The sequence below is a fragment of the Apiospora hydei genome (assembly GCF_038363865.1).
Source record: "Apiospora hydei strain CBS 114990 chromosome Unknown utg000002l_segment0_segment0, whole genome shotgun sequence".
NCBI lineage: Eukaryota > Fungi > Ascomycota > Sordariomycetes > Amphisphaeriales > Apiosporaceae > Apiospora > Apiospora hydei.
Genome location: NW_027117361.1, coordinates 1,578,161 through 1,596,260, shown reverse-complemented (window position 1 = coordinate 1,596,260; position 18,100 = coordinate 1,578,161). Strand labels below are relative to the sequence as shown.

General features: G+C 33.2%; 1 protein-coding gene across 1 annotated transcript; it reads left to right on the top strand.

The window, feature by feature from the left end:
• Positions 1-7: 7 nt before the first annotated feature.
• On the top strand, positions 8-3,231 carry PG997_000499 (uncharacterized protein; the record flags this gene model as incomplete). Its single annotated transcript, XM_066804814.1, has 2 exons — positions 8-2,178; positions 2,238-3,231. 2 exons carry the CDS (start codon positions 8-10, stop codon positions 3,229-3,231), a joined length of 3,165 nt encoding a protein of 1,054 aa, XP_066674587.1.
• Between the last annotated feature and the right edge of the window lie 14,869 nt (positions 3,232-18,100).

Sequence of the window (18,100 nt, the reverse complement as noted above, 5' to 3'; positions counted from 1 at the left end):
AGTCAAGATGGGGTTCACTCCGGAATACCATGGCAGCCTGGTGGCCTTCGAAGGCTCGCAAGATCTGGTCTCAACTCAAATACAACTCCTTCCAAGCTCATCAAGAATACTGGTCATACCACCATTACAACATTTCCTCGCTGGAGAGGACATCGAAAAGTCTCCTGACGCCCGGACATACATTTTGAAGATACACGATGCATGCAATGCCCGAGCCCACATGGCTCATCGCTTCCTGGAAGACTCATCTCCGGAGAACAAGAGGTTGGTATTTATGGATGGTGGAACAGCAGAGGCTCAGCTGCGTTGCATCAAATGGATAAGCCACCATCATACGAATGGCAACATACCGCGGGCTGAAGCCATGTTCAAGGCTCTTGCTCGAAGCGGAGTGGCTGGTTTGACGGGAAAGAGTAAACAAGATCCGACTTGCGGAGACAACCATGGGCCCAGAGATGATCCGGTCTCGCAGGCTATGCGGGCGGCAGACACTCTGGACTTCCTGACGGCTTCCCTCCAGCCGAGTAACGAAATCGACCTCACCCTTACGGTACCTCAGGTTCGGCCTCGGAGTATGAGTGTCCCGGTGCTCCAATTTCCCAACGACTTCCAAGAGGCCGTCCCTTTCTACGTCTTTGGTCCTTCGAAAGGAGAGCCGATGCCCGAAAACCCGACCACGCAGAAAGGCCGGATTCCAAAACTGATGAGCCTGCACAAGGCTCATCCTTCGGGTAGGCGTTCCAAATCGCGGGACAGGTCGGCATTCAGAGACCGCGCAGCAAAATGGGCGAAGTCATCAGAGGCTTCCATGGGAGTTCCCCCTTTATCACCCGGAACAATGTCGATGGGCAAGTCTAGTCAGCGTACGAAAGCATCTGGCTCTATGCCAAACAGCCCCTCGGTGGTCTACGGCGAAGCGTACATGGTAGACGTGCGAGCAACATCGAAAGACTTTGGGCCAAGGACGCTCAGGAGAGGAAAGTCGTGCGATTCGATTCGTTCCGATTCAAAATCGTCCTGGCGTAACTTTTCACGTTCTTTTGCAGCGAAATCAGCCGAGACGCTGGACTGTTACGAAAGCAGAATCCCCTTGCCGAAGACCTCAGCGCGACAGCGATCACGCTCGAATGCGGGTACAGAACAGCTTCAGCGGTCATTCTCGGGTCGCAGCAGGAGCACAAGTCGCAAACCTCCGCCGCTTCCGCTGGATTTGACAAACATCTCGGTAAACGACGGAAGGGTGGTATATACCAATAAATCTACCTGCGCCCTTGACAATGGCAGATATGCTGATAAAGCCACGAGCCCGGAAAACTGCTATGTTGACCACGGAACTTGGACTGGACATCAACACCAGGACCATCGTGTGAGCAGCGGGCTCCTCACCCCTCGCACTGCAGAAGCTGCCATAATGGCATCCAAGGCCTTTCCAGAACTTGTGCTGCCCATGGTTGAAGATCTTGTTATACACTTCATTGACGACAACCCGATCCCGCTCTTAGACTCAATACTGTCCGGATTCCGACGTGGCGTCTACCCTGTATCCATGGAACCGAAATCCTTGAAGTCACCGGCTGCCGTCAGTGATCGTGGAGGCCAGGCCCCGGCACCGGCACCCAGGCAGTCTACGCCTCCTCTTGAGGGTGACCTCAATCGACCGACTTACAAATCACAGAGCGACGACTACGACCCGTTTGCTTCGGATGTCTACTTGCAGGTCAAGCAACCTGAAAAGGCGATAATTCGCCGGCATACTGAAAAGCGTACATCACCGACAAGGATAGACCCGCCCACGCCGGCAAGGACACCCCCCATCGACGAGACCAGGCAAGCACCCAAGACCACATTCCATGATTTCCGGTCATCTGGGTTGAGAACAGCCATCTGTGTACAGAATGCGTTGCGGTCTGTCCTGAAGACGTATTTCAGCCCGGATGATGCTGGGTACCATCAGTTCACGTTCCCGTTGCTACCTGGTTCGGGAAATCTGTGGGAACCACTGTTTGGCAAGCCAGACATTGATGACCCTATCAAGGAAGATAGGCAAGTGGACCTCATCCTGGCAGTAGGTGCGCAAAGGGGAGTTCCTAAAGACTTCATATCCGTTGTTTGCGGCTCGTTGGATAAGTTGGGTGTGAAGCCCACTGGTGTTTCGAGAAGTGGAAGACTTGATCTAAGGTTCGTGCCTCAACTCGTCTCTCGGCTTCTACTGTATAGCTAACATAAAGTTCGCAAAGATATCTCGTAGCAAATGCTATGCAAAGCTTCACCTCTCAGCCTCTGACGAACCAGACTGAAAACAACCCGTTCGGCAATCCATTACGCCTGGCGACACTCCTTGTTCCTCATCTGGAGAACTACATAACAGCACACCCTCAGACGCGGTTCCTGACATTGGAATATGCTCCCGAGCATCTCTCTACCGTTCTATGCCTGCAGCGTCTCATCGGTGTGGACCTATTCAAGATTGCTGCCATACTGAGTCCCGATCCTCCCAAAACCAAACGAGGCCATAGTAAATCTCGTCCTCTCACTGGTAAAACTTTTGGATCTGGCAGCTCCATCATGTCAAGATCGAGCTCTATCAAGAGCATCTTTGCTTCATCGCCCAGTCCAGGCAACCAGTCACCTGGAGCAGAGGCATTTAGCAAGGCCAATTTCGTCCTGACCTCCCAGGTCTCCGAGTCTGAAATCGCCCTGTTTGTCTCGACAGTTCTGTCCGTTCTCATGTCCAAATCCTCCTTCTACGTTCCCGAGAAACCGCCTCCGGTCCTATCGCACAGAGAATCCAAGGCCAGTCTCGTGGAGAGGCCACGGTCACCCCCCATGCCCAGCCCAGACTACACCTCTCTGATCAGCCGGATGAGCGCCCAGACGCAAAACTTGCAGGGGACCGACCCGCCCGCCCTTCCCGCCTTGACGCCTTTGTCGACGTTGTTCGACACCCAGGCGTCGAAGCCACAGAGTCCGATGGAGACCTCAGAGGATGAACTCAAGCCCATGTCTTCGGCGAAGTCCATACAGAGCATCAGGAGCCGCAAGTCGGCCAAAGTCCACAAGCTGCTGGGTCACTCCGTCAAGCCCAGCGTGGACAGCCGATTCGAAGCCTGGGATGATGAGGATGCCGCCTTTTGGGCCGAGGAGCGCAAGTACATGCCGTTCTTCCTTGATCCTTCGGCCCGCAAGAAGACCAGCAGCCGGAAGGCACTCAAATGGCTTGGTCTGGCATAATAAGAAATCTTCTATGGCCTTCGCCTGACCAAGCCCCTTTTTCCGAGTCAGAGAATATCGCCGCATATTGCCTACCATACTTCTTATTCATGGCCTACCCTTATATGCGTCGGCGCGAAGTATCTCAAGGCAGCGTTTCCAAGCCAATTTCTTCATTACTGCATTCTTTATTATTATCTACCCACTATACCCAGTCGTCCACTGAAAATTATCCACGAAGTCACGTCCAATCTATAAACGTATTGTCTATTCTTTTTCTTCTTATTACCCACATTACTCTATCAACCACACCACTTCCGGACAACGCCAAGCTTCCTTGACAAATGTCCTATCACATGTCTAAACCTCTAGACCTTCAGCATTTCCTCATCTAGTCAAACTTTCTTTTTCTTCGTTGTAGCTTTTCTTTTTCTCGAAACCTTGCGCGTTTATTAGTTTACAATGCATAGCTTGATCGACTTTTATTTATTGGGAATGAGTGAAAAGAAAAATCGACCACTGGTGGTATACTAAACGCCCAGGTGGTGAAGGGGGTGTATTATAAATTTCACTTTGGCGAAAAGGGGGTTAAGGTTTCTCACGGTGGAATTTCTTCTTTATTTTGTTTGTACACAGACAGGTTATCTTCTTCCTGCTTCTCTGTGAATTACATCAGAGCATTTAACGGCTTCGTTTCATATACTCTTTATTGTAAAAGAATAAATCCACTTCATTATGCTTGCCTAGTTGAGATGCACACATGAAGTGAAGATATATGTGAGCATTCGATCTCGTGGTAGGTCCTAAGAGGCGGGGGTTTAAAGCCTTAGTTTTAGCATTTATCTACCGGGTTTTTTTATGTTATATATATAGGTTTTTAATGTTTAAGCGTATACTAATTTATCTCTTTTAAATATACGCTTACTATATAGAGTATATAAAGCCCTTTAAATTTTAATGTGCTTTTATCTCGAGTTAAACCGTATTATAACGTATTATTACATTAAATTAATTGTTTACACGCCCTCTTAGCGGCACGCTATAGTATATTTAAAAGCTCCCGTGCTCGATATTCGGATTATAGTCCCCTATTTTTGTATAGCCTTACTAAGGGCTGTAAAGTATGCTATTATACTTCTTTTAAGCGTTCTCGAACGTTTTTAATCTATTATTTAATATAATTAACTTAATAAAATCTTTAAATTTATTAATTAAAAGCGGCTTTATAAGCTCGTTAACTAGGTTTTTAATACTCTTTATATATTTAATTAACACGTTATTTATTTATACTTCGTTTTTAACGTAATAATAACGGTGTTAAATATACTTTTACTTTTTAAACACTTAGGTTATATTAGTTTATAGCTATGCCGTAGTATTATTTTTTAATATAGTAATAAGCCCTTTTAATTATTAACCGAGCTTAGTTAACAGGTTTCGAATACTGGCGAACTCTTTCGTAACCTCGTTCACGGCCACGTATTCGCTTTTAGTAACCGATAAAGCTGTACAGTCCTGTAAAGCTAATCTCTAAGCAACGGGGTATCCGGCCATAAAGACGATATAGCCTGTGACCGACCTCTTAGTGTCTCTATCGCACTTATAACTTACATCGTATATTATTACTAGCTTAAGTATATTAAATTAAATATATAAGTAATTAAAAGATTTATTTAATCGTTAATATAATAAGCCTTTATTTTTATTACTTTATAAGTAATAATAAACTTTACTTAACGTAGTTTATTATTACGCGACGTATATTACTTAGCGACGCACTTTTTTTATTTTTCGACCCTTTTATATAAATTAATTTAATTATAACGCTTAAAATGAATTAAAACTATTCGCTATCCGATTCCTCGCTTAATTTTATATTTTTTTTATATATTCGCGCATTATAAAATTAATTTTAAAAAATCGAATAGTTTTAATAATTTAAGCGATATAAAACGAACCGAATTAAATAAGCTAAAAAGTAATAATAAAAGCTTATAATATACTAGAATTAATTTTACGCTATTAAATTTATAGCCGAATTTTAAAACGCGAAATCCGATTAAAACGACGTAAATTAAATTTAATTAAAAAAAGAGGTATTTCGTAAGTATATAATTAATTTAAATATTCGAGGGATACCTCCCGATTTCGCTAATATAAAAATATAGCTAATTTTTTTACCGCGTCGGCAAGCACTAGGTTAAGCGCTTTATCGACCGTAACCCGGATTTAAAAATTAAAATAAATCGTCGGTACGATTATTAAAAGGTTTTTTACGAAAATTTTAAAATTATTTCTACTTAATTTACGTTAATTATAAATATAAAAGCGAAATACGGGATCGTTAATAAAAAATATTTAAAATTTCGATAAAATCGGCTTTATAATAAATATAATCGGGTTAATACTCGTCGTAATACGCGCCGAACGGCGTAAAAAAACGAAATCGGTTTAACTTAATAATCGAGAATAGACAACGGCGATTAAATATATTAATTTATAAGGCTAGTGTATTCCGCTATTTTTAATCGTTTAAAGTTAATATTACCTCGCGAATTAATTTTATAAAACCGATTTACCGGGCGATTAAGTAATTAAGCCGATTTTTAATAGTTAAATTAATAACGAGATAAACTTAAACTAGATTAAACACTTCGATAAATATATTAAAACGTAGACGAAAAGTTCCCACCGCCTCTTAATTATCGACAGCTACGAAAATTATATTTCGGCCGAATTCGAGGTATATTACTAAAATAATAATATTATTATACTTAGTATACCTTTTTATTTATTTTAATTACTTAATATAATACTTTATTCGGCTTTAAAGCGTACTTATTTAAAGAAAATTGAGCTGTTTATTAAGGTTTTAATAAATTATATTACGAAGCTCGAGTTTTTTATCGCTTTTAAGGCTATATATTTCGCTATTTTTACGAGAAATAATATTAAATCCGGATTTAACGTTTTTAATTTAATTTTTTATAATCTCGACGAGGTAATTAATAAATTAAATATATGTCTTTAAATGTTTATATTTAACCTATTTTATTCGAGGATAGTTAATACTTATAACCTTTAAACGTTGTTTAATTTTTAATAAATAATTAAGTGTTTTATTTATATTAAAAAAAGTATTTACTTATTAAAAAAGCTCTCCGACGCCGATTTTAAATACGGTAAACTTAATAGCGAAGGGTATAATTAAAATAGCTTATAAAATAACCCTTATACGCGATAAAATATATATATTAAAAAGGCTAATTTAGCACTTTTTAAACGCCGGAGAGTTAAAAAATCGCGAGTTTAACTTAGAGGAGCTTTTACGATTAAGGAATCTCAGTAGCTATAGGACGAGAAGGTAAAAAGGAAGCGTTCATCGCCCGATAAAGGTAAAAATAAGGGTTCGTCGAAGCGGAAAGCGACCGGTGAAAAGCGTTGTAGTATTTACGGCGAAACAGGTTACAATACGCGAATATATAAAAAAAATATAAAATTAAACGAAAAATCGAATAATAAATAATGTTAATTAATTTTAAATATTATAATTAAATTAATTTATATAAAAGGGTCGAAAAGTAAAAAGAATACGTCGCTAAGTAATATACGTCGCGTAATAATAAACTACGTTATATTAATATAAAGTTAATTATATATCGTAATTAAGTATTTATAACGAACTAAATATTTAACCGCGTTATATTTATTAAAAATAGTAATATACTTATTATTTAAGTATAAATATAACTCTTTAATTAATTTAATATATATATATACTATTTAGTAAATATCGAAAGCACCCCGGGGTTTACCGGAGTCTTTATCGTTTTACTTTAATTAAACTTTAACTTTATTAAAGCTTTATTAATATACTAGCTTTAATTAAACTTAATATAGATTATCGTTATATCTCGACGAATTTTAACTCTTAAAAACTAGTCGGTATCACTTAATTAATTATCGAGTATATTAGTCTTAATATCTTTTACTAGCTATTTAAATCTCTAAGTATCCGGGTTAAAAAAAAGCTAATCATTAATATAAATAGTTATAATCTCTCCTATTCATGGGTTTAAATATACGGCGTCATTAGATTTTAAGTAATAAAATTTATAATTAACGAAGATTTTTCTTACCTTAATTTATTATATATAACGTGGTTTACTACTACGCGACGTATATTACTTAGCGACGTATTTAAATTTAATTTTAATATAATTAAACTTTAACGCGTAATACCTTTATAATTATAATGCTTAATTAATCTTAAAAAAATCGGATAGTTTTAATAATTTAAGCGACACGAAACGGACCGAATTAAATAAGTTAAAGAGTAGTAATAAAAGCTTATAATATACCCGAATTAATTTTACGTTATCGAATTTATAGCCGAATTTTAAAACGCGAAATCTAACCGAAACGACGTAAATTAAATTTAATTAAAAAAGAGGTACTTCGTAAGTATATAATTAATTTAGATATTCGAGGGATGCCTCCCGATCTCGCTGGTGTAAAAAATATGGCCAATTTCTTTACCGCGTCGCGCGGCGGCGACCGCGTCGGTAAACATTAGGTTAGGCGCTTTATTAACCGTAACCCGGACTTAAAAATTAAAATAAATCGTCGGTATAATTATTAAAAAGCTCTTTACGAGGATTTTAAAATTATTTCCGGTTAGTTTACGCTAGTCGCGAATATAAAGGCGAAATACGGGATTATCGACGAAAATATTTAAAATTTTAACGAGACCGGCTTTATAATAAATATAATCGGGCTAATACTCGTCGTAATACGCGCCGAGCGGCGTAAAAAAGCGAAGTCGGTTTAGTTTAATAATCGGGAATAAGTAACGGCGATTAAATGTATTAATTTATAAAGCTAATGTATTTCGCCGTTTTTAATCGTTTAAAGTTAATATTACCTCGCGAACTAGTCTCGCGAAACCGATTTACCGGGCGATTAAATAATTAAGCTAATTTTTAATAATTAAATTAATAACGAGATAAGCTTAAACTAGATTAAATATTTCGATAAACACATTAAAGCGTAGACGAAAAATTCCCACCGCCTCTTAATTATCGATAACTACGAGAGTTATATTTCGGCCGAATTCGAGGTATACTATTAAAATAATAATATTATTACACTCGGTATGCCTCCTTATTTATTTTACCTACTCTAGCCACTCGATGTAACACTTTATTCGGTTTTAAAGCGTGCTTATTTAAAGGAAATCGAGCTGTTTATTAAGGCCTCGATAAACTATATCACGAAGCTCGAGTTTTTTATCGCTTTTAAGGTTGCGTATTTCGTTATTTTTACGGAAAATAATATTAAATCCGGATTTAACGTTTTTAATTTAGTCTTTTATAATTTCGACGAGGTGATTAATAAGTTAAATATACGTTTCTAGACGCTTATATTTAACTTATCCCGTTTAGGGACGGCTAGTATTTACGACTTTTAAACGCCGTTTAACCTTTAATAAATAATTAAGCACTTTATTTATATTAAAAAAAGGGTGTTTATTTATTAAGGAAGCTCTCCGACGCCGATTTTAAATACGATAAATTAAATAACGAAGGGTATAATTAAAATAGCTTATAAAATAACCTTTATGCGCGATAGGATATATATATTAAAAAAGGTTAATTTAGTATTTTTTAAGCGCCGGAGAATTAAAAAGTCGCGAATTTAATTTAAAAAAGCCTTTACTATTAAGGAATCTCAGCAGCTACAGGACAAAAAGGTAAAAGGGAAGCGTTCAGCGCCCGATGAAGGTAAAAATAGGGGTTCGTCGAAGCGGAGGGCGACCGGTGAAAAGCGCTGTGGTGTTTACGGCGAGACAGGTTACAATGCGCGAATATATAAAAAGGATATAAAATTAAGCGAGGAATCGAATAACGAGTAGTTTTAATTAATTTTAAGCGTTATAATTAAATTAATTTATATAAAAGGGTCGAAAAATGGAAAAAATACGTCGCTAAGTGATCTGCGTCGCGTAGTGATAAACCACGTTATCCGGAATATTTAAATTTATATAATAGCCGAAAAAGCTCGATTATTTTATTTTTAATATACTCGTATTTTATAGCCTCGTTTAAATAGTCTTTAAAGTATTTTTTAGCATTGAAAACTACTTTATAAAGATTCGCTCTTTTAAATCGCCGTGAAAGTATACTCCTATTATATTAAACTATTTAATATACCACGAATAAATAACTACGAACGCTATAAATATTCTTCACGTCGAAAAACGTATTATAATTATAGTAGTCTCGTTAAAATTAATCTTTTTTCGCTGGGTAAATTTTTTAACTATTATACGAGCTTTAAACTTATTAAGTTTACTGGTAAATAAATATTTTTTTCTTAATACCTATTTTATATTAACTAAATACCCGTAAAAAAGTATTCTCGGTTCTTAAATATTATCGTAATACTCTTAAAAAACTAACGTATTTTTTTATATATCGTAGCCTTTTATCGATCTTTTTAAGGGTTTTAAAAGCTTTTTAAAAGCTCGGCTCATTTTTTTATAAAAAGCTAAGACGTTTATAACGACTTTATATATAATCGTATTAAAGGTAACTACGTAATAAATAAGGTCTTTTTTTTTAATAGCTTTTTTATAAAAATTCGGTTTATTATTTATATTTTTTAATAATTATTATTTATATTATTATAATAAACGTTTAATATAGTTTATTATTAAATTAAATATATTATTAAATCGGACACTTTTTTTTTATCTCGATACTTTTATATAAATTTATTTAATTATAACGCTTTAAATTAATTAAAATTATTCGCTATCCGATTCGCTACTTAATTTTATATCCTTTTCACACGTTCGCGTATTGTGACCGGTTTCGCCGCAGTTACCACAGCGCCTACCGCCCGTCGCGCGTCGTTTCGACGAGCTACCATTTTCGCTTTCGCCGGTCGGTAAACGCTTCCCCTTTGCCTTCTCGTCCTATAGCGCTTGAGATTCCTTAATAGTAAGGGCTCCTCCAAGCTGGACTCGTAATTTTTTAGCTTTCCGGCGCTTCGAAAGGGCTAAATTAACATTTTAAAGGGTGCGGACCTAATCTTTTAATATGGTTACCTTATAAGCTATTCGGGTTATACCCTTCGCTATTTAATTTACCGCATTTAAAATTAACGTTAAAAAACTTTTTTAATAGGTAAATATTTTTTTTAATATAAATAAAATACCTAGTCGTTTATTATAAATTAAACGGCGTTTAAAAGTTATATATACTTAGAGTCCCGGGTCGCGACTACTTCGATATAAGCGTTTAAAGTTACACTTTTAATTTATTTATCACTTCGTCCGAATAATAAGGTATTAAGCCGGATACGCTAAATTTAAATTTAATATTAGTTTCCGTAAAAATAATAAAATATACGGCTTTAAATGCGATAAAAAACTTAAGCTTCGTAATATAATTTATCGAGGCTTTAATAAATAGCTCGATTTCTTTCGAATAAGCACGTTTTAAAGGCGAATAAAGTGCTATATCGAAAAGTTAAAATAAGTGCGATAAATAAAGAGGTATATTAATAATAATAATATTATTATCTTAGTAATATACCTTAAATTCGGTTAAAATATAACTTTTATAGCCGTCGAGAATTAAAAAGCGGTAGCGACTTTTTATTTACGATTTAATATATTTATCGAAATGCTTAATTTAATTTAAACTTATCTCGTTATTAATTTATTTATTAAAAGTCGGTTTAATTACTTAATCGCCCGGTAAACTATTTTCGCGCGATTAATTCACGAGGTAATATTAGCTTTAAACGATTAAAAAAAAACGGGATATATTTACTTTACGAATTAATATATTTAATAGCCGTTAATTATTCTCGATTATTAAGCTAAATCGATTTCGCTTTCTCACGTCGATTAACGCGTATTATAATAAGTATTAACCCGATTATATTTATTATAAAGCCGGTCTCGTCGAAATTCTATATATTTTTATTAACGATACCGTATTTAGCTTTAATATTAATAATTAAGCTAAACTAACCGGAAATAACCTTCGGATCTTTATAAAAAGCCCTTTAATAGTCGTACCGACGGTTTATTTTAATCTTAAAGTCCGGGTTACGGTTAATAAAGCGCCTAGCTTAGTGCTTACCGACGCGGTCGCCGCCGCGCGACGCGATAAAGAGATTAGCTATATTTTCCACACTAGCCATTTTTAAAAGCATCCCTCGGGTATTTAAATTAATTATATATTTACGAAGTATTTTTTTTTAATCGTATTTAATTTATATTTTAAATATTAAATTTCGCGTCGTATAATTCGGCCGTAAAGTCGGTCGCTAAGGGTAAATAATAAAACGACGTAGTGTTTCGCCGTAGCTCTTTAATTAATTCGGGTTAAACCGTTTCGTAACGCTTAAATTATTAAGGTTATCCGCTTTTTTTAAAATAAATAAAATATTATAATTATAAAGTTATTACGCGTTAAAGTTTAATTAAATAAATTAATAATAAAAGTATTTAACTTAATAATATATTCGACTTAATAATAAACTACGTTATAATATCTTATATTTTTTTAATTTAATTATATTACGTATTATATAATTTTATAATAATTATATTATCGTTATAAAGAGCGTAAATATACCGAACTTTAATAATATTAAAAAGATTCTTATTACGACGAGTTAAAACTTTATCGTTTTTTAAAATAAGCGCTGGCGTTTTTTTTAAAACGTCTTTTTAACCGCCTTAGTAATATTTCGTGGTTATTTTTTAAAAAATAATCTTTAACCGGTTATTTTTTAAGCCGGCCGCGCCTCCGTTTTTTAAGTACCCCTTAAAGTACTTTAATTAACGGAATAAATATTTTCGTTAAAAGGTTTATTAGTTTATAACCTTTCCTTTTACGAATAAAGTGATTAAAATCGTTACCCTTTTTATTTTTTTCGATAATATTAAAGTCGTTTTTTTTTTAATTTTAATAGTTATTTTTTTAACTTTATTTCTAAGCCTACGCTATACGTATAATAGTAGGGATTTTATTATTTCGCGGGGATCCGGTAGTTTTATAGCCCCCCTCGAAACTTTTATATACTTATATATCGTAATTATAAGTATTATTATTACCCGGTAACCGTGGATTAATTATACTTTAAATTTATGGCTATTTTTTAAGACTCGTTTAAAAAAAATAGCTTTTACTTATTTAACTTTTATTTTCTTAGACTTAACTCAATGGGCCTCATTTACGAAGGCTAAGCACAGCGCGCCTAGGATATAGCGCTCGTTATAGTTTAAAATTATAGCCTTTTACGAGTAAACGTTCTACTTAAACTATTATTAAAGTGGTACCTTAATAACCGATTTAATTATATAATTAAGTATTTTAATTACTATTTATATAATAAATAATTAAAATATATTTAGGATTTTTATTTAAATTATTATTACCCGGGACGTATTTTAAAGGAATTTAATATTCCTTTTAAGGACCGAGTTTTAATAAAGGTTATAAAGGGATAAAGGCACTTATTTAATACCTTTAAACTAGAGAAACGTTTTTATTTTAACTATATTAAACTCTTTTTCTTTATCGCTTCGAAAATACTTTACTTTTTATAAGGGTACTTATATTCGTAAATTATTATTAATTCGTTAACGTGGTTTATTAATAAGCGGGATATATTATATATTAAGACACTTTTTTAACTGACTATATTTTTTAAATTTTAACACGTTTTAATTTTATAATTATAATATTTAATCTTTTATTAAAAAAATAAATCGATTTAACGATTTAAGCGACGCGAAACCCCGTAAAGTATATTAGCTAAAAAGCTGCTGCGAAAGCTTTTAATATCTTACGAACTTTTTTAAATTACCGACTTTACGGCCGACTTTTATAACGCGAAATTAGACACTTTTAATAAAAATTAAATCCGATTAAAAAAAAGTGTTTCGTAATTATATAATTAATTTAAATACCCGAAAAATATTTTTTAATATAACTAGTATAAAAATATAGCTAATCTCCTCATCGCGTCGCGCGGCGGCGAACGCGTTAGTAAGCACTAGGTTAGGCGATTTATTAACCGTAACCTAGACTTTAAGACTAGAATAAATCGTCGATACGATTACTAGAGGGCCTTTTACGAAAATCCGAACGTTATTTCCGGCTGGTTTAAGCTAGTCGCGAATATTAAGGCTAAATACGGCATCGTTAATAAGGATATATATAATTTCGATAAAACCGGTTTTATAATAAATATAATCGGGTTAATTTTCGTCGTAATACGCGCCGATTAACGTAAGAAAGCGAAATCGGTTTAATTTAATAATTAAGAATAATTAACGGCGATTAAATATATTAATTTATAAAGCTAATATATCCCGCCGTTCTTAATCGTTTAAGGTTAATATTACCTAGCGAACTAGGTTACCGAATGCGACTTATCGAGTAATTAAGTGATTAAACCGACTTCGAATAATTAAATAAATAATAAAATAAACTTAAATTAAATTAAATATTTCGATAAATATATTAAGTCGCGAATAAAAAGTTTATATCGCTTTTTAATCCTCGACGGCCACGAAAGCTATATTTCGGCCGAATTCGAAATATACTATAAGAATAACGGCATTATTACGCTTAATATATCTCTTTATTTTTCTTATTTATTTTAGCTATTAAATATAGTACTTTATTCGCCTTTAAAGCGCGCGTATTCGAAAGAAATCGAGTTATTTATTAAAACCTCGATTAATTATATTACGAAGCTCGATTTTTTTATCGCGTTTAAAGCCGCGTATTTTATTATTTTTACGAAAATTAATATTAAATTTAAATTTAACGTATTTAATTTAATACCTTATAACTTTAACGAGGTAATTAATAAGCTGAATATGCGTTTCCGGATATTTATACCTAGCCCGTCGCGTCCGGGAACGGTTAGCACCTACGACCTTTAAACGCCGTTTAACCCTTAATAAATAACTAAACACTTTTTTTTATTAAAAAGAAGGTATTTACTTATTAAAAAAGCTCCTTAATATTAATTTTAAAAACGGTAAACTAAATAACGAAAAATATATATATAATCGTGTATAAAATAACCTTTATAAAGGATTAAATACGTATATTATAAAAGGTTAATTTAGCCCTTTTAAAACGCCGGAAAATTAAAAAATCGCGAATTTAGCTTAGAGGAGCCCTTACGATTAAGGAATCTCGAAGGCTACAGGACGAGAAGGTAAAAGGGAAGCGGCCAGCGATTAATGAAAGCGAAAATAGTGGTTTGTTAAAAAGGCGCGCAACGGGCGGCAGGCGCTGTGGGATCTGCGGCGAAACAGGCCATAATGCGCGAATATATAAAAAGGATGTAAAATCGAGTAGCGAATCGGATAGCGAGTAAATTTAATTAATAAAACGCGTTGTGGTTAAATAAATATATATAAAAATATCGAAAAGTGGAAAAAGTGTCCCGGTATATAATATATCCCGCTTACTAGTAAACCACGTTATAATATATATTTAATATAATTATAAACCTTTAATTTAATAATTATAAGTTTAAAATTAAGCTTACGATTTAAATTATTTACGATTAAATTAAACCACCCTTTTCCGTCGATAAATAAGGGTTTAATCTTTTTATATTCACTTAAAATATTTCGCTATTATAATGTGCGCGCGTAAGGGTGTCCCTCGATAAAATTTTTTATCTCTTAGCTTAATCGTAAACTAAATAGGGTAAATTAATAACGTTTTTCGCTTTTATATTAATTTTAATAGTTTATTAAATAGTTTAACGAAACCGCTTAATATTAAAATAATATAACCTTTAATATTATAAAATAAGCTTTTCGAGTATAACGATTATAAACGTTTTCCTTAACGCTTCGTACTTTTATAAAAACTCTTTTACTTTCGTTAAAGCTATTTTAAAGAGCACTGCGAAATAGCGTGCCTTAAAATCCGATAGTTATTAATATTAATTAATTTTTCGTATAGTAGGCTCTAAGTCTCTTTTAAAAGTTAAAAAACCCTTTTCTTTAAACGTCGAGCCTTTATAAAATTATTCCTTTCCTATTAATTAAGTTTAATTTATATAAGCTATAACCGAATAAATAAAAGCGCTCCTTAGAGAATATATTAATTAAGAACGACGAAACGAGTAAATAAAAAGCCTTTAAATGCTCGATAATCGTTTTATTTAAAGAGATAAACCTTTTAATTATTACGTTAACGTGTTTAGCTTTAATTAATCCGCCGCCGGTTTTAATTTATATACTATTTAAATTTCTTTAAAGGTATTAAGGATAAAACGGTCTTTATAATTAACGATATTAATATTCGAGCTAATATTTATAAATATATACTTTTTACGTAAATTTACCGTAGTATTTAATTAAAAAAATAAGATATAATATAAAAATCATTAATTAATCCCTTCCTAGGTAAAAATAAAAAACCGTAAATAATACTCGCCTTTTTACGTTAATTAGTAATATTTTTAAATAACTCTTAAATCTCGTTACTTTAAGTTTAATATTAAAGCTAGTTTAAATAAATAACCTCTAAGCTTATTTAATTTTCTAGCCGTATTATAAAAGTATTCTCGTAACTTAATAACTTACTTTAAAATATATTAAGTAATATACGACTAATATTTATTAAATGCTTTATAAAAATAAAGGTTTAATTAAATATATTATTTAGTTCGAAATAATCCCTCGATATATAACCGACTTTACTATATTTTTAATAACGTATATTACTGTACTCGTTACGGCCTTTTAATATATTACCGCCGCGTCCACGTTTACCTTTACTACGTTCGCGTTATCGGCTACCTCGTTAAAAAGTAGCCTTACCTCTATAAATATTAACGTCGCGAGAGGACTTTAATCCTTTAATTTTAAACCGGTAATAATTAATAAAATCGTTTTTTAACTATTCGTAAAAACTATTACGATTTTTACTCGTAGTTAAAGTAATATCGTAAAGGTCTTTCCGTTTTTTTAACGCTATTAAAAAACCGAAGGGCGATTCCGCGTGCTCTTAGCGTCTCGTCGCTTAAAAAAGATATTATATTAATAAATAAAATTATTAAAGGTTAATACGTAAATAATAAGGTTACCTTCTCGATATATAATTATAATTTAGTCTTTTTAAAAAGAGGTTTAAGCTATAAATCCTTTAATTATTAAGTGCTTTTAAAATAGTTTAATTAAAGCTGTTTCGTTTTTATAATAAAGGGTTATTTTCTTAACTTACCTTTTATAATAGTCGATAAATTTCGATATTAATCGTTCGTCGTTATCTTTATTTAAGTTTTCGCCGGTGTTTTTATAAGTAAAAGTAACCGGGTTATACTTTACACGTTTAACGAATTTACGAAAGCCGTCTTAAAATAAAAGCTAATTTAAAACCGTGTTTAATCTTTACTTTTAATCTTTTCCCGTAGCGTAATCTTATTACTTTTAATTAAGCTTAAAGTTAAGCGTAAAAACCGTTAGAGTAAGTTCGAATAAAACCTTAGTTTTAAACCTTTTTTTATTCCGACTACTATTATTTAAAGTAAACGAGTTAATATTATTAAAATAGTTTAAGGGGTCTCTTTTCTCTTTAACGTAGCTCGTAGCTTTGCTTTTTCTCTTATAATTAATCGATCTCGATCTAGTAAAGTTCTGCCGCGAATCCCTCGCGGCGCGACTATTAAGGGGTCGCTATCTCGGTTTAACTATTAACGATTAGCTAGCCTTTATAAGTTTCTCTTACGCATCCGGTGATATAAAGTTAATCACCTCTTTTAAGCCGTAACGGGGACGGTCTTTATATTATTAACTAGCTAAATCTTTTTTCGTATTAAAGGTTTACTTAAAATTATATTAAAGCGAAGTAATAAAAGTCGTAACTTTATTAAACTTCTTTAAGTATTCTTTAAAACGTTAATTTAATATATTTAAACGTTTTTAAACTCTCGCTTTACTCGTTATTATACGCTTAGTTATATTTCGTACGTTTTTAATAAACTTTTTATTAATAATATTCCTACGGCTCGTGCTTATAACCGTTAACTTTAACTCCGAGTTAAATCGTAGTGTAAAGACGTCGATAATATTAAAAATAAAGCTTCCTCGCTCTTTCGTTAATATAATAATAAGCTCCTCGCGTGTCGAGGGGTATTTAATAATATTACTTAATAGCTCGGAAATTATATATACTTTATAAAAACGCTTTAAAGCGTCTTTATAAGCTTTTAAAAATAAAAAATAATAGTGTAATAATTTTTTATTTTTCGAAGACTTTTATTATTTTAAGCGTAAAAAAATACTATTATATAAATATTCGATCTCGTAGTAAGTTTTAAAAAGCGGGGGTTTAAAACTTTAATTTTAATATTTATTTACCGGGTTTTTCTTATATTATATATATAAATCCTTAATGTTTAAGCGTATACTAATTCATCCCTTTTAAATATACGCTCACTGCATAGAGCATATAAAGCCCTCTAAACTTTAATATACCTTCATCTCGGGCTAAACCGTGCTATAGCGTACTGCCACATTAGATTGGTTGCTCACAATATGTAAACAAACTGCAATAGTCGCCATCCTGCTTAATACTCCAATTTAAGCTGGGATGCGTAACAATTCAAATTGTGTAGAAACTACAAACCTGTGCCAAACCCATAGATCCACTGAACAAGCATCTGCCCTGTGAAAGCAATGGTTCCATCACAGTGTCTTTCTTGTGCTAGACAAGGCATACTCATTAAATAAACCATCGATACCGAAACAAAACACAAGATACAGTATAGCTTGACGAGAATCCAGGGGCTTGCTGTGGGAAATTCAAAACGAGACGTGACGTCGTCG